This window comes from Curcuma longa, chromosome 8, assembly GCF_044706935.1.
Source record: "Curcuma longa cultivar G26 ecotype Majalengka, Jawa Barat chromosome 8, ITB_CL_G26_1.1, whole genome shotgun sequence".
NCBI lineage: Eukaryota > Viridiplantae > Streptophyta > Magnoliopsida > Zingiberales > Zingiberaceae > Curcuma > Curcuma longa.
In genome coordinates, this window is record NC_133868.1 from 12,169,915 (window position 1) to 12,195,421 (window position 25,507).

General features: G+C 34.9%; 1 protein-coding gene across 1 annotated transcript; it reads left to right on the forward strand.

The window, feature by feature from the left end:
- Nucleotides 1-5,944: 5,944 nt before the first annotated feature.
- LOC141833179 (pre-mRNA-processing factor 19-like) lies at nt 5,945-25,244 on the forward strand. Its single transcript, XM_074720566.1, has 18 exons — nt 5,945-6,094; nt 6,204-6,289; nt 6,459-6,530; nt 8,451-8,513; nt 13,505-13,591; nt 15,725-15,848; nt 15,928-16,046; nt 16,338-16,454; nt 16,777-16,872; nt 16,959-17,018; nt 22,147-22,221; nt 23,130-23,234; nt 23,376-23,492; nt 23,578-23,655; nt 23,740-23,836; nt 24,218-24,269; nt 24,461-24,531; nt 24,620-25,244. Exons 1-18 carry the CDS (start codon nt 6,082-6,084, stop codon nt 24,742-24,744), a joined length of 1,557 nt encoding a protein of 518 aa, XP_074576667.1. The 5' UTR covers nt 5,945-6,081; the 3' UTR covers nt 24,745-25,244.
- The last annotated feature ends 263 nt before the right edge of the window (nt 25,245-25,507 follow it).

Below are 25,507 nucleotides of genomic sequence, written 5' to 3' on the forward strand. Positions count from 1 at the left end.
AAAATGAGGTATTGCTGTTATAACTTTTGTTTATAAAAATTCATACAATGATTAACTTTTCATTTGTGTTTGTGGGAGTTATTTCTTGTCTCAGCCTCCTCAGGTCTTTTGATTGTTTGTTGTGGTCTCTACTATTGCTATAATGAAAACTATAAGTAAATGTCCATTACTTCAGCACCTTTTTACAAGTTATTTTGCATTTACTTGACTTAGCCAAACTACCATGGAACATTTAGCAACTTGACATATTTAACTACGTTCCCTTTAATTTGTAGCAGTTATTGTAAGAATAATGCATGATGAGGTATCATTATTTTTCTCTCTCAGCCATTGTGTAATAATCTTCTTCCAGTATTTCCTTTAGTTGCAAAACTGTGTTTATGTTTTCTGTCTCTTTTACTTGGGTCAATCAATATGCTTACACTTTATCTTCTCCTCAATGCTACCAGGCTGCGGGAACCAAGAATCGATTATCTTCGATTGAGAGGAATATAAGCAAGTCCTACGCACGGTTGTTTGAACACGATAGTGATACTTGGGGTTTGCGTCGTGGTAGCAACTCCAGTCAAGCTGTAGCGTTTGCATTGTCATCATAGGCCTCCATGCTTAAAATCCAACTGCTTTCTCAACGAGTGTGCTTTGGTCGTCCTTATCGAGCTGTCTACTTTACCAGTGGTAGGAAGATAAAATCGTCGAGAAAGTGATTCCGGATCGGAGGTTTGCTGCTGCAACTTGATGTAGTATGGTGTTTGTTTTCATTGTGTGGTTTGCTTTTGTCTTTGGGAGCTTGAAACTTCCATTTGAGTTTCATATGTTTTCTGCATTTCATGAAAAATATTTATTTTGTTATCTTTGAATTATTATTATTATAGAGTTAATATTATCTACTTAAAGTGTGCTATATGGAAATTGAGCTGATTTCATCCTTTTATGTTGTTGTGGAGTGTCTAGAGTGGATTATCGTAGTCATCGCCGATCCAATTCAGAATTGCAATGATATGTCATCGAAATTGTGGTCGATATCTTAGGATGTGTTTGGTTCAAGATTATTGCTAATAATCTTGATTATCTGTTCAAAGTTATAAAAAAAATCTTATTTAATTTAGATAACGAGCGATTCCCAATAATAGAGTATGCTTGTCACGTGGGATATAATCAGGCATGTGATTACCTCGGAAGCGTGAGATTTTCCATGATTCCGAGGTTAACAACAAAATTTTAAAATTACCCTCCACAAGCCATCGATGACGTGTGAATGACGTGAGTTGTTCTCTGCTCACGATGAGGAACAGGGAAGCGATTACAACGAGTTAAGGATATGAGAGAGCAGGTGGCGACGACTGACGAAGAATAGGGGGAGAGGATCACAATGAAATCTCTACAGGCCGCTGTCCCTGAGCAGGCGACATTGGCTGCCTACAGAGGGGGCGCACGAATGACGTAGATTGTTCTCCGCTAGCGATGGAGAAGAAGGAAGCAACAGCAGCAAATTGAGGTCGTGAGAGTGCAAGTCGCGACGATGAGCGAAGGACAACATAGTTCGAAAGAAAACGACATAGTGAATTATAAGTGAACTTTAATTTTTTTTAATTTAAATTTTAGATAATTGATTCAATCTAACTCCTAATTTAAATAGATTTTCTCGAATCCTAATTAAATTATCCTATCAATGATTCAAAAAGTCATTGACTACCTTAAAAATCTCAAATTTATTTTAATTTTATATTGTACTCTAATGATCTCTGAACCCATTTAGATGGACTAAGGGGGTGCTTGGAGTATAAATATATTGATTTGGTATGAGTTTGAGACTTTTAGAACCACCAAACACCTTGGGTCAAGAAGCATTAAACACTTTTAACAACGAGTTTATCAATCATCAGAGACGGATTTAAGTAGGGGCTATCCTGGGCTGTAGCCCAGTCCTGTGAATCTTATAATAAATTATCATTGATAAATATTTTTGAAGGAGTTGATGGCGCAGTTGACTGGCGGTTGTTCTCATCTCTCTTGAGAACGAGAGTTCAAACCCCACACCCCATTCTTTTGATAAAGAGATTACATAATATATTTTTAAATATAACTTTAAGCAGATATGAATTAAGTTGGGCTATTTTGGATTTAATTTAATTTTAAAAAAATTAAAATTGAGCTATTTTAGACTTAATTTAATTTTAAAAAAATTACATAAGGTTGAGCTATTTTGGGCTCTAATTTGACTTTAAAAAAATTAGATACATAATTGTAATCTACAATTTGATATCAAAAAAAATTAATAGATTTTTTTTTGTTCATTATATTTTGATGTTTAATTCACTTTTTTTTATACTTAAAATCAGCACAGTCCATCTCTAATTTCTAGATCCGTCCCTGTTAATCATGCTAAAGGGCTCCAATTTTGAAAAAAAAACAAAAGAATATGAGTGGATTTAGGGGATCATCATGAATACAACAATATGAATTTGGTATAAATCTAAAATTTTCTTTAGAGAACCTAAAGGGTTTTGAATCTAGAGAAAAGAATATAGGTGGAATTGAAAGATTATTAGGAGTGTAATGATGCAAATTTGAAATAAATCTGAGTTCTTAAAGGCTATGAAAGACTTTTTGACAAAAATTCATTGATGATCTTAAAAAAATTCAAAATCTTAAAAAAAGTGGACAGACTAAGAGGTCGCTAAAAGCATATCTATTTTCATTTAACACGAATTCAAAAATTTTAGAATCACCAAATACTTTTAGGTCAAGGACCATTAACATTTTTTAGTAAAAAAAATCATTGATGATTTTAAAGGGACTCAAAAGATTACTAGAAGCATATCTATTTTCATTTAACAGTCCAAGACCATTAATATGTTTTAGTAAAAAGTCATTGATGACATAAAGAGATCCAAATTTAAAAGAATAAGACATGAATCGATTCAGAGGAGCATTAGGAAGGTAATAATGTAAATTTGTAACTAATTCATGTTATTTAAGATATCAATGAATTTTTGAAAAAAAAGAAGTAATTGTGACCCTTAAGACCACACTTTTAGTAAAAATTCATTAATAGCTCTACCATACTTGAAATTTTAAGAAACATGGTATAAATCCAAGGGATCATCAAGAATACAATAATACAAATTTAAAATAGGTCTGAACTCTTTAACATCATCAAAAATCAAAAAATCATTAATGGCTTTAAGTGAATCGAAATCTTATTCGCCACCAAACATTTTTTTATCAAGGTCCATTAAATACTTTTAATAAAAAAGTCATTGATAATCTAAAAAAAAATCTAAATTTGAAAAAAATAAACATAAATTTAAGAGACTAGGAGTCTATAATCCTTTAGGGTGTGTTTGATTCAAGTTATTATGTACAACTTTGATTATGTGATTATTTGATAATCACATAACTAATACTAAGGTTAGAGGAATAAAACATAAGTAATGTTGTTTGGTTTAATCTTAGATAATGTAAGAAAATTTTATTTGTTTGACGATTTTAGTATATAACTTAGTTTAACATTTTACTGTATTACCCTTGGTTCAACCTTAAACATGATGATATTGTATGTTTGTCTAAATTAAAAAATCTAACATTTTACTATTTTATGCGTACATGTAATATATTAAATAATAATATAATAATTAATAAGTTTGATAGAATGAAAATTATATAAATACATATATATATAAATATAATAATATCATTAATGATGATATATATAAATAAATAAATTCAGATAATATTTTAGAAATTTTTATTATTTTATAATTTTTTGGAATAATTTTATTGGGCTTTAGTCTAAATCTATTTAGTTTTTCTCAACTATATAGAAGTTAATTAATTCAATTGACCAAAGTTTTAATAAAAAATACGTCATCCCTCATGCACGCATTCGTGCACCCCTTGCCCCTATCACCGTCTAGCGATCGTGCGCCCGATGCCACCTCCAATCGTCCGTCCCCCACTTGTCGTAGTCTTGTTCATGGGACCAATGAGCCGCCTACCACTTGCGACCCCCTTGCAAGCCTTTTGCATGAAGGAACAGCGGCGACGCCAAGCTGACACTGCCCTCACTGTTGGCGCTTGACGACCGGCCCTCAGTGAGTCTTTCGTATGAAGGAACGATGACGACGTCGAATTGACACTGCCCTCGCTGTTCGTGCTTGACGATCGATCCCCAGCGAGCCTTTCGCATGAAGGAATACTGACAACACTGAGTCGACGATGCCTAGCCATGCCGCCTTTGCTGTTTGCACTTGATGATCAGCCCTCGGCAAGCCTTCTGCACAAAGGAATGATGACGATGCCAAGCCGGCGCCGCCCTTGCTGTTCGCACTCGATGATTAGTCCCCAGCAAACCCTCCTCACGAAGGAACAATGATGACATCGAGCTGACACCACCGTCACTGCTTGTGCTCAACGACCAACCGTGGCCAGATTCTCGTTAATCTTGAAATGAGGAAAACCTAACACTGCCGAGGTATTCACCTTCCTGGTTACATGGGTCTTTTGCTGATGTCTGTTGATGTGGTGGACATGTGTGATTACTTGGGAATCACTTATTACCTAAACCAAACAAAGTTAACAATATAACCTTAGATGGATAACCAATGTTATTACCACGTCAGCAAACGAGGGCATGCAACTCAGAATGCGAATACCTCAGATTTGTAAGAGTTTCCTTGATTTTGGGGTTAACTAGAATCTAGCTGCATTGATCACCATCGTTCCTTCATGCGGAAGGCTCGATGTCACCACCGTTCCTTCTTGCGGAAGGCTCACTGGGGCGGTGGTAGCAGTGGCTTATCGATCCCATGAATAGGATGTTCAACAAGCGGTGCCGACTCAGCGTTGCCATCGTTCCTTCATGCGGAAGGCTCGCTGGGGGTCGAAGGTGGCAGGCAGCTTGCTTGAGGTGGTAGGCGGCTCGATGGGCTCACAATCGCATGCGCGAGGGATGATCACGTGAGGTTTTTTTTAACTTAAGGTTTTTATTAAAATTATAATTAATTGAATTAATCAACTCTTAACTATAGTTGAGATAAATTAAATAAATCTAATTAAAAATCCAACAAAATTATCTCAAAAATTTTAAAATAATAAAAAATTCTAAAATATTATCTGAATTTATTTTATTTATATATTATTATGATTATATATTATTTTATTTTATTTTCATTCTATCAAACTTATTAATTATTATATTACTGTTTGATATATTACAGCTATGCATAAATAGTCATGGGGACTGTCAGATTTTAATTTTTAAAATTTAAAGCAAATATAACCGTAGATCATGAATCTAACAATTGATACAATTCTATGCACTAAGTTATATACTAAAACCTTCAAATAAATAAATTTTTATCGCATTATTTAAGATTGAACCAAATAACAAAGATATCTTTTATTCTCATAAGACATATTTTATTACATGGAAAGCACATAATTTATACATGATAACCTTCAAACATTTTGAACAAAAAGATGCTTACTAGCCCAAGGGCACTAAATTTAGAAGGAAAAAAAAACAATGAATTCAAGAGATTATTAGTAGTCCAAAAATATAAATTTAAAATAAATTTAAAATTTTTAAAGTTATTAATGACTTTTCAAAATAATAAATTATTAATAACCCTAAGAGCTTAAATTTTTTAAAATATATATACAAATTTAGAAGGTCATTAGAAGTGTAACAACATCAATTGAATGTGAATCGAACAGTTTGTAGGATCATTAAATATTTTTTAAAGCAGAAGTGCACTCAAAATGCTTAATAAAATAATTTAATTTTTATTTTTGCTAATGTTCAGTATATAATTTTTATGTATTTCATAAAGCTATATAATTTTGCCAATAATAATAATAATAATAATAATAATAATAATAATAATATTAATATTATTATCTTTCCGTAATTGGATTTCGAATCTCAGCCATCGGAATTACATTTTGGCCATCACCCGGACTCGGGCCCTCGAGTCCCGTGGAGAAGGAGAAGCTCCCAGAGAGGTCTCCGCAAAACCCTACTGCCAACCCGCACCTCCGCTGGCGTATTCACTGGTTTAAATCTAGCTTGAATCTGCCATGATCTGCGCCAGTAAGCTTCCCGCTGATCCTCTCTCCACTTCAAAGTCCCATTGGTTCTGTTCTTTCTACTCCTGTTCAATCTGGATTCTAACCATACCTCCTTCCTCTTTTCTTTGTAGTCTCCGGCGAAGTGCCGGAGGAACCGGTAGTTTCCAAGAAATCGGGGCATCTCTTTGAAAGGCGATTGATCGAACACCACATTGCGGTAACCGATTGTTTGAACTTTCTTTCACTGAGGTGGAATGGCTTAAGATTTGACGCTCCGTAAATTATATCCTACTGCATCTCTTATCTTGCCGTTACATGCCATTTGTAACTCAAAATTTGTTTTTTTTTTTAATTTGGCTTGTTTGCTTCATCTGTACGATTTTTAGAGTCATGGAAAATGCCCCGTCACCAAGGAGGAGCTCACCATGGACGATCTCGTAGCTGTGAAGATAAATAAGGTGCGTCGTTCTATTCTCATTTCTCGGACTGTTTTTGTTGTTTATCGTTGTTATGTGACACCTGAAGCACAATACTCACTAGGAAAGCCATTTACAGATAGAATAAGCCAAAACTTTTAAGCAGTCTGACTAAAGAAAACATCTGACCACTCTTTAGCTAGCTTGTGGCTTCATTTGGGTAGATTTAATGCATGGTACTCCAGAAACATCATTTCTCAATGTGATCTATTAGACATCTAGATTTACTTGTCTGGATTGACAGCTTGGAGTGCAAGGGGAGTTTAACTTTCCTTTTTCTGGAGGTGCTAAATAAAAAAAGTGGGAGGAAAAATTTGCCATCCCATTTTCTCTAATTTCTGTTTTCTAGCTCATTTTTCTATTCAATTCCCACAGCCTTCTCCCATGGTTTCCTTCCCTATGGTTTATTCCTAGTACTCTGTGTGTGTCATATAGATACTTGACTGTCTATCTAAATAATGAGACAATGGTTGAGTCTTTTATCGGGTAACATCAAACAGCATTAAACACTAATTCAATTGTTCAACATCAGTTTGATGAGTCAAATACCTACTTAATATAGCTATAACTGCAAGAAAACTTCAAGTTAATTGTCAAATACAATATGGAATACTGCAATTTCCTTGTCAAATTGTTTCAAAGCAACTCTTTTATCTGAAATGCACTGTGTATAGCCTTCTTGATATATCTTAGAAAGGATACAATGTTGATATTGAGACATTGCTAGCGTTCTTCCATATCTTGCTTGATAATTCGTCTTTGATTAGTTTTTTTCCTAATAATGATCAGTCTTATGTTCACCCATTTTTCAAAGGATTTGATGTATCTAAAAATACATTTAGGTCTGTTTTGTTTAGTCAAGGAGTTTCACAACCCACCATGCAAGATTGATTCTTTGTCTATGCTGACAGTTGATCTTCATTAAAACTGCAAATTTTGTTCTCATAGTTATGTTGTTTTCTTGCTATTCTTGACAAAAATAATATTTGTATAAGATAATTGTGGCATTAACACTAGAGGTAAATCTACTGTTATGTTGATTAATTAACTCGCTGAGATCCTGGGACCACCATTTATCATTTGTTCCTTACACTAGCTCATGCTCTTTTAGTCTTTTTTGTTACTGCAGTTAATCATGCCAACTAGTTTTCCTGCTGTCATACCAGGTTTATTATTTCTTGTACTCAATGACAAGCTAAAATAGTTTTGACATGATATTATGGTACACCTTTGTCTTTTCCGGTTTAGAAGTTCTTACATATATTATAGGAATTGGAGTTTCTACTATCTATGTAATTCTTCAAAAATACTTGAGGTAGCCTATCTGAGACATCAGTTATTAGCTTGATGAAACAGAGGTCATTTTTTAAATTTATTTTTATTTTTTGCAAACTAACATATTAATGCTGCTGAATACATCCTAGCTACTCTACTAATTATTGTATTTAAACTTGGCTGAGGAAGAGTTATTGTCGGTGAAGTAGAACTATTCTGATTTTTGTCCTCAAGAACCACCTAGGAAAGAACTAATTATGGAGTGTTAATTTTTTTTTGTCTAAAGCAACTGAGCAAACTGTAAGTTTCCTTTGTGGAGGTTATCCATTTCTGTAGGACCATTAGATTTGCTGGAAGTTCAATTGCTAATTTAGCATGAGATTATTTAGGATAAAAGTTGTGCGATTTGAAGTAGGAAGTCAAAGAGGCAACCTTTTGTGATGTTTGCTAAAATCAGTTTTCGGTATTTAAATGTGCACTTCCACTAAACATTATACAGAACAAATGCATAAGCACTTTTGTTTTAGAATGGTTGAGTAGTTTATTAAGTAGATATCAGACATTTTTGTTTTTTTCTTTTATTTTGTTGCATGTTTTCTTACTCTTCTCAAACTATTTCTGTGGTAGGTGGTGAAGCCAAGACCTCTGCAGGCTGCTAGCATCCCTGGACTTCTAGGAATGTTTCATAGTGTGTGTATCCTGAATCCTTTGGTTCCAATGGGGATTATGCTATTTTGATTAATCATGTTTCGACTATGTGAATGTGATAACTGACAATTTTCTTGAGTTCTATGTAGTTGCAGAGTGAGAACTCAAATTTTTATTGCAAGATAATGTAACAAGAGAGTTTATTGTTCCTTTTAAAGGCTCAACTATGACTTAACGTTGGAAATAAATCTATTCCTGAACAATTGATAAACAGACAATCAATTTCAGAAATAACTTAATCAAACTTGTACCTATTTTCTAAATAACTTATTCAAACTAAATTATAATTTAGATTACCTAATTTGTTATAACTCAAAACAAAATAATCTTACAACCTTAAAAATTAAAACTTTCAAATTTAAAATTTTCTAATTTAAGGTTCACCATTCTTCCCATTGAGTAAGAATATTAATACAACATGAATGAGGCGTTGATTAGGGCATCATTTCCAATAAATAAAGAATATTAATATGACATCAATGAGTCCTGAGCTTCATGGAGCATAATCTCTTTATTATCTGCTTCTTTTGTCAATATATTTTTTGGATGGTCCTTCTAATGAGTGAGAAATAAATACATCTTCATTATTCTTATATTCGTTGAGAAATTGAACTTTGACTTATTGTTTTTGTTTTCTCTTAGGTCTCCCCATTCAATGAATAAGAAAAAATTACAACTAATCACAAGGTGAAAATGATGTTTACATCTCTATAGATTATAGTAGCCATGGGTGTGGAAGTGATAATGCTAAGGAGGAGACTCCTGGCACCAAAACTAAAGAAGCATGACTAAAATATGTGAACCTAGATTGATCAGCTCTACATTGGATCTATGTTTGCTTTATACATTATATTCTGCAATAAATGCTGGACTGGATTCACAGTCTTGCACCAAATCAAATGGTGGGGATTGCAACTTAACAACAATTTCTAATTGTTGCTGGTCTGAGAGAAGGTTGTGGTTCAGTGTTCGTTCCGCATGTAACAGGCTTGCTGTAGGTAAGGGGCATGACTGTGGCTGGCTTTTGCAAGCTGGGTTGTGGATTTGCTGCTTGAAAGTGGAGACGAATATTTGATGTTGAATTGAAACACAGGAAAGAAAGGAGGAAGAGGCTTGCTCCCTTTTTTTGATGGTGTCAATGTCAACAGAAAGAGAAGCTGCCACTGGCTCATGGATGCTAGCAGGTGATCAGGTGAAGGCACATGCTTGAGTTGGGGATTCTGGAACTAAGAAGATCAGGAGTTCATGAGATGGAGGATTTGATGGTGGATAGGGGGTTGTAGTGAGCCTGTGCTTCCTGGAATTAAGGAAATTGACAGAGAGATGAAGGAAGAGTGTCATTGGCATCACATGTGGAGGAGGCGGTCAGAGGCAACAACCTTTGGCAGAGAACCACGCACAGGAGGGCGCATGTTCCATTGCACTGAACTTCCTCTTGGGTTGTGGATGATTTTTGTAGATCAAGAGGAGGGTTGTTTATTGATGGTTATCAGGTGCATAGTTTATTAGTGGAATTAGGGATTGAGATTTTGTGATGGGGAATTATTATGTTGCATCTTATTGTCGGTGTATACCTCAAAGAGATAGGAGATGGTGCTTTTATGGACAATGTCTTGGTAAGCTTGAGAAATCTTCGATTGTAGGGAGGAGTTGAATGAGGAAAACACCATGGGAATGAGGTAGACACAATGGGTGGTGGTTTGTTACGAGCGGTTGGCAATGCTAGTGGAGGTTATAGGGGTTTCCGAGATATGGTGGTGGAATGAAGGAGGTAGAGGATTTCATGTTTGCAGATGGGAAGGGGCAGAAGATTGAACTGAAGAAGTGACATGTTTGAAACAAACCTGCGAGAGCTGCATCTGGGGAAGAGATGGCATGGGAAGTTATGTTAGTTACAGGTTTTTTTGGAGAAGAGGTGTCATTGAGCTGAGATGGAGGACGTGTAGAGGCGGTACGGTTGGTCAATGTTGGGTTGTATGTGGCTTTTGTTGGTTGATGGCTGTAGTAAGAGTGCAGAGAGAAGGGGTTGTAAGCAGATCGGATGTGAGCATTGGGTATGGCAGTGGTGAGGTAGATAGCAATGAATAACATGAAGAGCTAAAGGATTGTGGATTGCAGAGGAAAGCATAAGGAGTTTAGGAGAAAGATGGTTGTAGGGTTGAAGAAAAACCACGAACACTCTCCTGGTGTTGGGTTCTACGCTAGGCGGTGAGAGTTGCAGTAGGCAACCCAACAGCTGCGTGATGGGCGCTTGGCTAGCAAATGGGTGGACAACAAAAAGTAGACAATAGGAACATGTGAGGGGGAATTAATATGAAGTGGTGTAGAGGAAGGTGAGGTCTTAGCATCGAACAAGGAATATGGCTTTGATACCAACTGAGATAACACAAAGAACCTATAATCCCCCATAGGAAAAAATCTCATAACACAAAATTCAAATTGTCATTGATTAGAAGATAATGTAACAATAGGGTGTTGGGGGCCCCTTTTATAGGCCTGATTATGATTAAATCTTAGAATTACACCTATCTCTACAAATTTCATAAACTAATAATCAATTTCTAAAATAACTTAGTAGATTTAATACATTCTCTGAATGATTTATTCCTGAAAATAATTGTAAAATAATATGGAATCTTACTTTATTACAAGAGATAAGCCCCTATTTATACACGAATATAGGGACCTATTCTAGGAGAATTATTCTATAAAAAAGAAAAAACAGAATATTTATTCCTAACAGAATATATAACAGAATATTTATCCCTAAAAATTCTAACACTCCCCCTCAAGATGGAGAATATAAATCATATGTACTCAGCTTGTTACATATGTAGTCAATTCGAGGATCTCTCAGTGACTTGGTGAATATATCTGCTAGTTGATCCTGTGAGTTAACAAAACTAGTTGATATTTCACCAGATATGATTTTTTCTCTGACAAAGTGACAGTCGACTTCAATATGCTTTGTCCTCTTATGAAAAATTGGATTCGAGGTGATATGCATAGCGGTTTGGTTGTAAGCTGAAGGAGCAACAGAACTTTGGACGATCTGTGCAGCACGGGGAGGTCGACCATGTAGGCTCCAACATTTATCAATCGTGTGTCCTAGTCGGTGGCAATAATCACACCAAGGGCGTTCTTTGCCACCCTAACGAGGTGACATGATCAACCTTCTTTCCATCAGTACCTGCTTTCGGAAAGGTGTTGCTATTGCTGTGTTGCTGGAAAAACACAAGGTAGGTGCTGCTGATGTCCGCCTACTTCTGGAAGAACGAGAAGAGGAGAAGAAAAGGAGAGCTGGAACTTGCTAGCTTGCTGTCGTTACTGGAAGAGGGCAGCAGAGAAGAGAAGCACGCGGGAGGCAGGACGAGGAAGACGTGTTGCTTGTCGCGTTGAGAAAGACGCGCGACGAGGAAGCCGTTGCGATTGCTGCGTCGCGACGAGGAAGCCGTTGCGATTGCTGCGTCGCGACGAGGAAAACGTGCGACGAGGAAGGCAGCGAAGGAGATCGGCACGCGGGAGGCGGGACGAGGAAGACGTGTTGCTCGTTGCGTCGAGGAAGACGCGCGACGAGGAAGTCGCTGCGATTGCTGCGTCGCGATGAGGAAAACACGCGACGAGGAAGGCGTGTTGCTCGTCGCGTCGAGGAAGACGCGCGACGAGGAAGCCGTTGTGATTGCTGCGTTGCCACGAGGAAAACGTGCGACGAGGAAGGCGGTGGAGGAGAAAAGATGCACGTGAGTGCACGCGAGGAAGGCGCGTGGTGGCGGCGAACAACAAGAAAGAAAAAGAAGGAAGGGGATCATGGCTTGGTTTGGCGGATAAACCTAAACCTAAGCCAACATTCGCTCTGATACTATGTAAAATAATATGGAATCTTACTTTATTACAAGAGATAAACCCCTAATATAGAGACCTATTCTAGGAGAATTATTCTATAAAAAAGAAAAAACAGAATATTTATTCCTAACAGAATATTTAACAGAATATTTATCCTTAAATATTCTAACAATAATAATTAAAATTAACTAATTTCCAAGTAAAAAATATCTTACAACCTATAAAAAAAAATAAACTTGCTGAATTAAAATTTCCAAATTAAATTTTACTAGTTTAAACCACATCATTATTACTTGGTTATGTAAAAAACATAAAAATAATCATCTGAAGTTGTCTATACTATATGTAAAGCAATGTTCCCTATGTCACATTCTTTTCAATATTTTTTAAGTAAAGTTTAGGTTTCCATTTGTGATATTAAATATTTCAAATATGGTTTTGATTTTAGTTTTAATTGCAACATTTGATTTGGACAGTAACATCAAGTTTGTGAATTATCAATGGCATTAATTATTATTGTATGCAAGCATATACATGATGATCCTAAATTCACCTTCTCTTTGTCTCTTTCTCAATTTAAATCTGACTAATTTCATCTGAATTATTATTCTCAATTTAAATCCCAGTAGTTTCATCTGAATTATTATTCTCAATTTAAATCCCACTAATTTCATCTAAATTATTTAATTATTCCACACAGAAATATATTCTTGTATATTGACTTCATACTATGGCTAGAAATTTATGTCCCATTAATTTCATCTAAAATTTATTTTCATTTCATTTATTTTTTCCTACTCAGATATAAATTAAATTTGAAAAGAAAACTATAATAAGAGTTGACATTTCTACTTGATTCAATTTACACTTTATGATTATGTATAAGTATTTACAATTTAGTATTATTTAATTTTGATGTACTTTAGTATTTTAATACTTGTTGAATTTGTATAACAATCATGCAACACACAGGCATACCATTTGCTTCAACTGTTGGATTTGTGTAGTCTGTCTTTTGCACGATTCATTTAGTTGGTGTGCGTAATCCATTTTCTTCTTGAATCATTCATTACATCATATACCTATTCATCCTCAATGAACAGAATTTTTGTTTTTTTCCTTCTGAATAGGAATGGGATGCTTTGATGCTATCCAATTTTGCACTGGAGCAACAATTGTACACAGCCAGGCAAGAGCTGAGTCATGCCTTGTATCAGGTATGAAAAATTCCCTAAGAAGGAATATTTTTTGGTTGTTAATTGGCCATTTTTGATGTCTGAAAATTCTTTTCCTTGTTTTTGCCTTTTGGTGCATTTGCACAATCCCTACTGATGATCTTCAATTAAATTATTTACTTTTTTTTCATTAGAGCTTATTGTGCATAAGGTGGAAAGAACATTGAACTTGACTTGTTTTCTCATTGGAACTATATTTTAATTTTGTTTCCTCAGATTCCTTGCTATCCTATTTGTGTGATGCATATGCACGGTCTAAACGCCAGTGATGAAAATAGAAAGTGTTTACGCTTTTGTTGTTTAGTTTGGCAAGGTGTCAAGCTTGGTTATTTATGGATCTATCTTTTCTCTAGGACCCTTGAGTGCTTTCTTTCTCTCTTAGTTATTGTGTGTGGAAGCTGAAGTAGCGACAAAACTCTGGACGATCTATGCAGCACGAGGAGGTCGACCATGTAGATTCCAACATTTATCAATTGTGTGTCCAAGTCGATGGCAATGATCACACCAAGGGCGTCCTTTGCCACTCTTACGAGGTGGAGGTCTGTTGTTGTTTCGAGAAATCAAAGCTGATGAGACCAAACCTGCATGGGCCACCATCTTCATAGAGGAATCACGCTTCGGAAGATGACCCAGTGCGCAGGAGAAATCGCGTCGCACAGCGGCCAGGATTTCCTTTCACGCGCTCAGATCAGATCAGAGGAAGCAGATCAGAGGAAGAGAAGACTAGATCAGATGAAGCAGGCGCACTCCAGAATATATCTCCGACGAAAACCGCTATATAAAAGAAGAATCATTGGATTTGTTCAATTTCTGTGTTGTCAATTTTGCTTTTCAAGGTCTATCCTCAGGAAGCCTAAGCCTTTAAAGAGAGTGTTCCACGAGCCCAGCTCAGCTTGCTAGGAAGTGCAGCGGACCAGTAGCGAGAGAAGGACTTCTTGATATCCTCACCCAGCAAGGGCTAGACAAGTGGAGCAAGTAGAATGCGGTTGTTCGATAAGGCATTCGCCCACGGATCGAGATGAAAACCCTAATCATCCGGCTCAAAATAAAGGCTCAGAAGACTCACCGACAACGCTCGATCCACCAGAATCGCCGAGCGTCATCGAAAGTAACTTGTTCTGGCGTGGCGGATGATTCGCCCTCGAACTTCGCGGCCTCCTCCTAAGCACCGGCAGAGGCAGCAGCCGAAGAACGGGGAGGATGACGCCGGACTGAATGGAGAGGAACGCGGATACCAGATGAACGCGGATCCGACGAGGAACGCGTTGGGCTCGCGGTCGGTCGGGGAGCGCGGCGGGTTGCAGAGACTCTTCTCTCGCCGCGACGCGGATCCACCAGAGAAAGCAGGGATGGAGGTGATCGCGAGAGAAGAGCCTCGATCGCGTCAGAGGATTGCGGCGATGTGTTCTTCCCCCCCGTGTCACGGCGTAGAAGTCCGCCGTGACTCTTCTTTGCTTGTCGTCCGTCGGAGAAGCAGGTGCTGGTGGCCGATCCTCGTGGCTCGCCGTCCGCCGCAAGAGAAGAGACTGGCGTGTGCGGAAGAAGAAGCCGTCCCTGTTTCAGAAATCGCTCGCGCTCACGGGAGAGAGGCACTCGTGTAGCGGAGGAAAAGAGGAGAGAGAAAAAGGGGAGATCCTAGAAACTTAATTAATCTCGCTATGATACCATGTAAAATAATATAAGAAAGATCTTATTTTATTACAAGGAACAAGATCGTATTTATACATCAATATAGGGACCTATTATAGAAGACTTATTCTATATAAAAAAAATATTTATATTTTTATATATGAATATTCCTAAATATTCTAACATTATCTTTCTTTTCTTTATTGTTTTTGTTTCTCAATTATTTATCTGCTCTATGTGGATAAACCCAATCTGAACTAAATTCCCATTGTTTTTGTTTGGATTCTGAAGCTCTAAATGGTAATGTTGTCCACTCCATTAAAAAATGTTCCTTTGTCTTCCGCAACCACATGTCTAGCCATGAGACCTGTATAAAATTTGATATTGACTGTTTTTAATCTTGGCTATTTCCTTTTCTGTGGTTTATATTATGTAATCACTCTTAGGACAGACAACTTGTTCTGTACTAACTGCATTATACTCCAGCATGATGCTGCATGCCGTGTTATAGCAAGACTGAAGAAGGAAAGAGATGATGCAAGAATGCTTTTGGCTCAGGCAGAGAGGATAGAAGCCGATAATGCAGTTGTTATCAGTGACCGCAAAAGAGGTCCAGAGCCTGCTAAATTCTATATGTGAAATTACACATTTATAACTAAAACTTATTTCCATTTTGTATGACCGTGCAGCTGCAGTGGATGAGTTAGGTTCTGACCAGAAGAGAATTCGTCCTGGTATTAATCCTATTATCATTGCAGAACTTACTGAATGTAATACTTTGCTATCTGGACAACGGAAAAAGCGCCAGGTAATTTCCCTCTATGTTATGATAGATTTGCTTATTGTCTTGTGTGCGCTATTTGTTGTTGAAAAGAACCAACAATATACCCAACAAGTTATCAACCCTGTTATATGTATAATATATTTGTTTAGAGTATTGAAAACGTTTCTATAATCATATTTTGTAGTGATCAGTCTTTCTTAATATAAAGAAATTATTTAAACAAAGATGAGAGGAGGTTGTGAAGAATGTAAAAACAATACTTTGATTTTCTGGAATCTCGAACTTGCATCTTATTCTTGCTTTATTATATGTTAGATTCCAACAACACTGGTTCCTGTTGATATGCTGGATAGATACACTCAGGTCGCTAGTCATCCCCTTCACAAGTCTAACAAGCCAGGCATTCTTGCTCTAGATATCGATGCTTCCAAGGTAGGATGTTCTAATGGTTATTTGTGATTATGTTTCTCTTTGAGGATGGTCATCTCAGGGCTTTTTTTACATTAATCAGAAGATTCTTTTAATTGTAATTTGAGTCACACTTCTTTATATTTATTTAAATTCAAAATTCAATACAGACGTTTCAAAGGGTAGGTACTAAATGGTTAATTTTATGCTTTTTTATTTTTCAGTTGACATGTTTATATGATATTGCCCCCCTATCCCCCACCTTCTACCTATATAGCATTGCATGTTCATGAAACTATCTACATGTTTATTGTTGTACTAACACCATGCTATTTATAACTAACAGGATGTAATTGCTACTGGAGGTATAGATTCAACTGGTGTTCTTTTCAATAGGACATCAGGTCAAATCTCATCGACACTCACTGGTCACTCAAAGAAGGTATTTACCTCTACCCCTAACTTTTTTGTTAACAATTATCTTCTTTTTTGATTCTTTTATGAGTCTATACTTCTGTCATAATTTAGGTTACAACTATCAAATTTGTGCCCGGTGATGAACTGGTTATAACTGGATCAGGCGATAAGGTTAGTGGGTCAACGTATGCTTGTTTTCATTTATAACATGATTCATTATTAATGATTCTTATTTATTGCTGGATGTAAATATTAATTCCCTTTCCTGCAGGGCTAAATGGATATGTTTTTTTCTTTATCATTTGCTGTAGTTAACTTTAACCGTTTAATAAGATGAATTCTTTTATGTTTATTGGGTTTTTACATGAAACTTGGTTCAAATTAGATATTCAAAAATTTCTGTTTGGTTATTTTGTACGTTAATCTACAATGGGGCCTTAGCTCTGGTTTCCTGAAATAAAAACAAAACATTTTACAAAGAAATTTAGATACTTGTAACATTTGACATTCACACTTATTGGATATGCACGACAACAAGGATGTTATTAATTAATCGTGCCATTACAAGAATAGATGCTTCAATTACATCATGCAAAATGGAATGAGAAATATGAGATTGAAGTACCGAGCCGTGCGCAATCAATATGAGTGGAATTTATTATTCTACTACTTAACATGTGAGACAATACCAACACGATGAGTCACATTAAAATTTGAGAGAGACGAGAGGAAAAGAGAGACGAAGAGAGAGAAAGGGAAGGGGATCAAAGGCCAACAGTAGGCAATGAGTGACTGTGATGGGTGAGCGAGGTAGAGAAATTAAGAGAAATGAGGAGAGTACGTGAGAGAGGGAGTGAATTTAATTCCTAACCTCCTTAAAACTCCACTAATCTAATTGAACGACTAAACTAAACTATGTTATATATAAACTTAGTTCTTGCTTAACTTGCCAAAATAAGTCCAATTGAGCCAAATTTGAATCATAATGTTTGCTTGATGGATTCCACCCAACCAAACATATTAGTTCATTTAAACATAATTAGTCTAAAATTTTAAAAATAATTTAAGATGCAAAAATTTAAATACAATAAAATTTGGTAACTAACATCGACAAGGATTCTATTTCATGTTTCAACTTCCGTGACATCACAACGAGGATTCTATTTGATGTATCAACTTCTATGACATCGGGAGAGACCGAGAGAGAATGTGCAAGCAAACAATGAGAAATATAAGGCTTCACGAAATTGTGTTGAGCTTCTCCTCTTGGTTTTGGTTCAAGCAACTAGGGTTCGATTAAAAAATCTATTTGATTAAGTTGATATTATAATTTTTTTTCTTTCACTATTTTTTAATTCATTATATGAGAATTTTATTAAAGATATACAATGATTGCAATAGGCATGCACTCATTGTTATAGGTGTGCATTGATCAGCTAGGAAAAACTATAATCACTTGTAATTTTTTTTTTCAAATTCAAATTTAATTTTATTGAAAAATCTTGCATTAAAAATTTTTAAATTTGATTTGGTTGAGTTAGAGTTAAGGTTTTTATTGTTCATATTTTTTAATAAATTTTATAATTATTCAATAAAATAAAATTTAGGGTTTAGGGCAACAACAACAATCAAGTTTTTATTCCACTAAGTGAGGTCGACTATATAAGTCATCTTACATCATTGGGTTTGATCCTTTATTATATTTAAATAAAATTTATCCTTTTTTATTGTTGCTAATTAAGTCTTTTTTGGTCTCTCTTTCTCAATTAATATGTATATTTTTCATGTCCTCATATCGCTTAATTGGGACATTTATTGACCATCTAAATACGTATGTATATCACTAAAACATCTCTTAAAATTTTTTCTTAATAGGTGCAATATGAAATTTTCTCTGATGTTCTCGTATCTTGTTTTGTCTATTCTCGTATGTCCGTACATCTACCTTAACATCATCATATATGTGACTCATTTTCTCATATTTGGCTCCCTATAACATAGTAGGTCTAACTATCTACCGTTTTGTAAAATTTTCCTTTAAGTTTTAGACGTGCCTTATAATCACAAAGAACTATTGACGCTTTACTCTATTTCAACTATTCTACTTGTATCTTATGTAAACATTTATATCAACCCCTTCATCTTTTTGCAAAAATAATTCTAGATATTTTAAACTCTCACTTACATGTAACTTGTCATTTTCTATTTTACCAATTGTCTTATTACGTCTACTACTAATAAACTTAAATTCCATAAACTGACTTTACTTTATCAAGCTTAAAACCTCAAGATTTTTCCGAGTTTAACATTTACTTCTTCATGTGTCACATCGACTAAAATGTGGACATATGCAAATACTATGCACCATGTCTTGGATGTGTCTAGTGAATTCATCCATTACTAGTGTAAAATGACATGGATTTAGAGCTGATCCATGATGTAACTCTATAAAATATTTTGGTTAATTTGTTTGATGTCTTCACTCTTGCTATTACATCCTCATACATATCTTTTATTGTTTCAATATATGCTAATACCTATTTTTAAAATTCTCCATATAATTTCCTTTGGGACTGTCATAAATTTTTTTAAGGTTAACGAATATCATGTGTACCTTTCAAGTTGGAATCCAAATTGATTTGTAGTCACCTTGATCTCTTTTTTTCATCTTTTTTCTATTATTTTTTCTCAAAGTTTCATGATATAATTCATTAGCTTACCGATTCGATAGTTGACATAGTTTTGTATGTCTCTTTTGCTTTCATACAAGGACTAAAGTACTTACTGTCTAACCTTCTACTGATCGACATTTTCTTTGTTTCAATGTTAGGTTGAATTGCTTCGTAAGTTATTCAATACCTTACTTCCCTAAACACTATTATACTTGTATTGGAATATTATCTGGTTCAACCACTTTTCAATTTTGTTTTCCATTTAATGTCTATTCTACTTCTAAAATTTGTATACTTCTCTTACCTATTTAGATTTCCTAAATTAACTTAGTACCTAAATTGATGAAAATATCACCATCGTTCTTTTGTTTCCTCATCCTTCACCAATATCCTATTAGATTCATCTTATTTGGGTAAGATCCTTTGTTTTTTTCTCTCTTACTTTAACTATTCTATAGATGTCTTTTTTTTTGTATGAAGTGTCAATATAAGCGTTTGAAAGCTTCATTTTTAACTTCACTCACTGTTTTCTTGGCTTCTTTGTTAGTTATTGTATACTTAAAGTTTTCTTTGTTCTTTCAAGTGCACAACAACTTATAGGCTCCTCATCAAGTAGGCTCTTGGCCACCATTTTCGAATTTGATGCCATCTTATCCCATGTTGGATTCGAGTTGCTATGTATTTCTCCTCGTACTTGTGCTCCTTCCCTCTCTTTAAAGATATTTTACTTCCCATTCTTTAAATTTCACCACATGATCCTAGGAGCTATGTCCGTTTTTATTATGCTTGAGCGCATATCTAACACCACTAATCTATATTGGGTAGTCAAGGGAAGACCATATTTACAAATTTTTCTCCCCCTCCTCCTGACTATAAGTAAGTAAATTTATGATTTATCGTTCTTACTTTTGAACGTAATGAAGTGTTTTTCTTTCTTTTCGAAAAATATATTAGTTATTATAAGTTCATATGTTATCGTGAAATTTAATATAACTTTTCCTTCATTTCGCTGTTCCAAAATTATAGTCCCATGCACCCTATAATATTTTTCATTTTAAACTCCTACATGTCTATTTCGATCTCCTCCTATTAAAATCATTTCGTTTGTGGGACTCTTTTGTATTACCTCATCTAGATCTTCTCAAAATGTGTGGTGCATATATGATAATTATATTAATAGTTTCTTTTGCTACAGCTATCTTAACAACGATAGTTCTCCCTTTCTAATTACTCTCACTACATCTCTTAACAAACTTTCTACAATAATACCTACTTTATTTCTCATTTTCCTGTGTACCATAATTTGAACTTGAATTTTCTGTCATCTTTGTCTCCTCGCTTGTTCATTTTATCTCTTGTAAATATAAAATATTAATTCTTCTTTTAATCATTATATCTATTACCTCTATTATTTTGCTAGTGAGCATTCATACATTCTATGTTTCAAATATAAGATAGTCAGTATTCTTATAATATCTTATCTTATCCAACCCTTACATATTTAATATTACTTTCAAGTTCTCGTAGATACATAGTGGTCCTTACCAAGACATAATCCTCCTTTATCTGAGCTTAGGACTGACCATGACGGAGTTTATTCACCATGGGAGGAGTTTCTAATTTCGTTAAAAATATAATATTTTGCATCTCCAAAATTTGAAAATGCTTGAATTCTCTTTATAATATTATAATATTTTACATCCTCAGTCAAATTGGGAATCAAAATCTGAAAACAAAATGTACCTCAATATATAGAGGACCAAGGAGTCTCCTATTTTCTCATTGTTTATTTCAGCATTTTAGTTGCAAAAGTTATGCCGATTATAAGTGTAAATCATTATGGAATAAAGAAATATAAAGCTTCTTAGTGGCTAACGAATAAAAAAAAATTTAATTGGTTGCAAATATTTTTAACTTTGAACTGAGACACTTAAATTCATCAATAAATATATACATGACAATCTAATTAATTATTAAGTAAATTACCAACTATAAAATTTTTAATAAAAATTACAGCTTGTATTAAATAAAATTAATTATATTATCATATATAATTCAATTGAATAAGTAGTGAAGTGTATCATATAGAAACCATATCCTTGCAGTTAGATGTTGAAATTCAGGCACAATTCAAGATTAAACCTTATAGAAAAAAATTTCTTTTTTATTTTAAGAATATGCTTGTATTCTTTATTTCTCAGTTTTAAAATATTGTTTTTTTTATTCAAGTGAAATATGTTATTGGATTATACTGGCTTTGTAAAACTCTGCCATACTATAGTGATACTTGTTCTGGAGTTCCCTGCCCATGAAGTGCAAGTTTTTTATTAAGAAGAATGCTGCTACATAAAAGACTAGGCCCTAATACCATCATCCACACAGATTTGTAACTTTAGGACACGTTATGTAAATCTTAAGTAGTTCTAGTATTTATAATTAAATGATTTGCTTTGTTGCCGTAAAATTGCATCAAACAATGATGGCTTGCATGCAGACATTGTTTAATTGTTTTCCATAAAATTAGAATACAGTTGCAGAATATTTGCAGCTGGCTGAATTATGGAAACTGCCTGAAGTTCTGTAATTATTTGTATTTGTTCTCATTGAATTTATTTATGTTCCTTCAGACAGTTCGCATTTGGAAAGGGTCTGAAGATGGAAACTATGATTGTCGTCATGTACTGAGGGATCACACTGCTGAGGTAGCTTATATTCAGATGCTCTGCCTTCAATGTCTTTGTAAATTTATATGTACTAGCAAAAAAAATGAGTTCAACCAGGTAAAAAATAATATATTTCAAACATTTGGCAATGGTTTTTGATAAGGAAAATCATAGCCATATACTATCATGCAATGCAATAAACCACTAAACCAAGAATACCCTATACAAGCATATAAGTAATACCTATGTGATGGAAATAGTAATAAGATTAACTCATGATATTACAGAAGGACTCATGTCACATAGCTTGGCTTAGATAATAAATAGACACTCCGTGTACCATGAATCCAAAGGGGGAAGTCATCCATGGCATTAAGTGAGATAGCATTTTGCCATTTTTTAAATAACAAACACTGCAGTTCACCTCTCTATAAGTTTCTTGAAGTATGTGATAACCACCCAACAATTATCCTTTGGACAATAATTTCATGAGGTATTCCTTGTTTAATAATTAAATTTAATATTTAATTAATGCTAAAGTTAACACCTTATTCATGGTCATAACTCTATCCAATTAATCCTTTAGTTTCTGAAATTTGTCTTCCTTTGAAGTCTCCATAACAGAAGCTTCGTATTCATTCTATTCCTGCTAAAGCTTTCTCAAGTAGTACAATATGATTTACAGTTGCAAATGGCAGACCATGTAAAAAGTAATGATGTGGCAGTTCTTCCTAGCTTCAGTGGCCTTTGCAAAGTCTGCATCCTTACATATTTATATTTTCTCAAGTGCTTTCTTGTGATTTAACATACAAATGAATGTTCCAGATTTAAAAATTAATGATGCTAATTCTGTCTTTAATTAAATAATTCCTTGATCTCTCTATACTTTGTTGCTATTTTCATACTTCATCTTAGCTCTGTAGTTGGATGTTTCAATGTTGCAATAGGTACAAGGTGTCACAGTCCATGCTACGAATAAATACTTTGTGACTGTTTCTATGGATAATACTTGGTGTTTCTATGACCTTTCTACAGGATCCTGCCTTACTCAGGTATTTCTTTATCATACTATTTTTCTTGTGTTCTTTCTTTTGCTCTCTGCTTTCTTTTATTCTACTGTCTTCTCACAAGTTCTCATCCATGTGTACTCTAATTGGTCCTCTTAATATAGATATAACTAGATCCATATGCAGGTTGGCGAAGCTATGTCAGAGGAGGGCTACACTTCAGCTTCATTTCATCCTGACGGTCTTATTCTAGGTACTGGCACTGCCGGAGCCATGGTTAAAATTTGGGACGTAAAGTCTCAGGTAGAATTTTGATGGTTGATAGTTTATTAGGTAGTATTAAATAAACATGGGTTCTCCTGCTTACTGCAAATTTATCTTTTTTCAGTCAAATGTTGCAAATTTTGATGGGCATATTGGTTCAGTGACTGCTGTGTCATTTTCTGAGAATGGTTATTTCCTTGCGGTACAATTTCTTTTTAAAGATGGTTTAAACAGCCATATGTTCGCAATGCCTTGCAGTGATGTATGCTTTCTTGATTTTGTCCAGACGGCAGCTACAGATGGTGTGAAGCTTTGGGATCTTAGGAAGCTAAAGAACTTCAGATCCTTTTCTCCATATGATTCAAATACTCCAACAAACTCTGGTGTGTTTTAATGTGTTGTTGTGAAAGATTTTTAGGTTTTTTTTTTTATTTTCAGTTGTACTCACAACTGTCTGGCAGAAGAATTTATAGTTCATGTGTTCAGAAGAATTTATAGTTCATGTGTCCATGGCGTCAACTGTCTGCGTTTTGTGGTCTATTCCACATTGATGCATGCACTGACAATTCCACTAGAGTTCTAGTTTCTGTCATGGGATATAGATACGTTCAATCATTTGGGGGTACATGTCTTGGATAAATTTTGTTTAAGAAATATCATGGAACCTGATATCTAGTTGTCTAAGGCAGATATTTGAAAGTATTTTATTTTATTTCTTGATGTCTCAATCTTGTTGGTAACTTGAAATTACACGGTTATTGCAGTTGAATTTGATTTCAGTGGGAGTTATCTTGCCATTGCCGGCCCTGATATAAGGTTTGTATAACATTTCTGCCATTAAGGATTTGAAATTATCCAATAAATGGAAAAGAAATTATCCATCATACTCTTACCATTTTAGAATCGATTTGATGGTGCAACCTCATGTTTAAATATTGGTGGTTGCTGATCTTTCAATTTAACATACTCTGTTTTTGCATTCTTCACTTTGTAAATGCAATTTGCAGAGTCTACCAAGTTGCCAATGTGAAGCTGGAATGGAACCTTATCAAGACGTGGCCTGATTTATCTGGAACAGGTGCAATTTTTTGCTTCTATGCACAACGTGGTGCCTACTTATCATTCCTGGTTTTACATTCATCATTCTCTTTTAACCTGTACCCCAGGGAAAGTTACATCCTTAAAGTTTGGAGCTGATGCAAAATACATGGCAGTTGGTTCCATGGACCGAAATCTTCGAATATTTGGACTCCCACGGGATGGATCAGAGCAAAAATCCCCGGATCATTGATGAACCAAGCTGGTTTAGCCAGAGTGTTTCTTCACCTGCAGCTGGCACTTGTTGGTGGCTTGGAGCAGTTGAAAAATGGAAACAACATTGCCTGCTCATCTTGGAAATTCCTGGTTCCAGCATATATTTTTCTGCCTATTCACGATTCTTATTTCAAATGTAAAAGGATGGAGAGTAATCTCGTGGATTTTATGTAGATCCATGAACCATTCACAGTGCCTCGATTCATATCAATTGTTCTTGGGGCACTATAAGTTGAGCGATGTGTCAGAAAAGAGAGCTACCTCTTACGGCGAGTCAAATCATACGGATTTTGGTTTTAACGCTTCTACTAAAATGAGATATTTTTTTGGGTAGTATTTTAATGTTGAAATGTAACTGGCACTTTGCCAGCCGTACATGTGCAAGCAATGATTTGTCGTACATATCGGTGGTGGCACAATGATTGGATTTAGCGTATAGAATGTTGGTTGTTGAATGTCATGCTGGATTTGACTTTGTCTGGAGGTATGGCTTAAATCAATTTTGTTGTGCTTTGAATCGATTTTGAGATTTTGTTTGTATCTAAATCCTTCATATATGTACACATTTATAACCCATCATCCTTTAAACTACTTTTCTTGCCTATTATCTTATTCAGTGCTCTAAAATAGGATTTGGATGTTGTAGACATTGGATTGATTACTGTATCATGAGTCATTTTAAGATAAACTTGAATGCTATTGTATACACCTGATTTGTAAGTCATGTTAAGATACAATAT

Bases quoted from the DNA above. Each gene is read 5' to 3' on its own strand.
- LOC141833179 (XM_074720566.1), top strand. The intron at 22,222-23,129 runs GTAGCTTATATT...ATGTTGCAATAG, and splicing joins TGAGGGATCACACTGCTGAG to GTACAAGGTGTCACAGTCCA. The intron at 24,270-24,460 runs GTTTGTATAACA...TGCAATTTGCAG, and splicing joins ATTGCCGGCCCTGATATAAG to AGTCTACCAAGTTGCCAATG.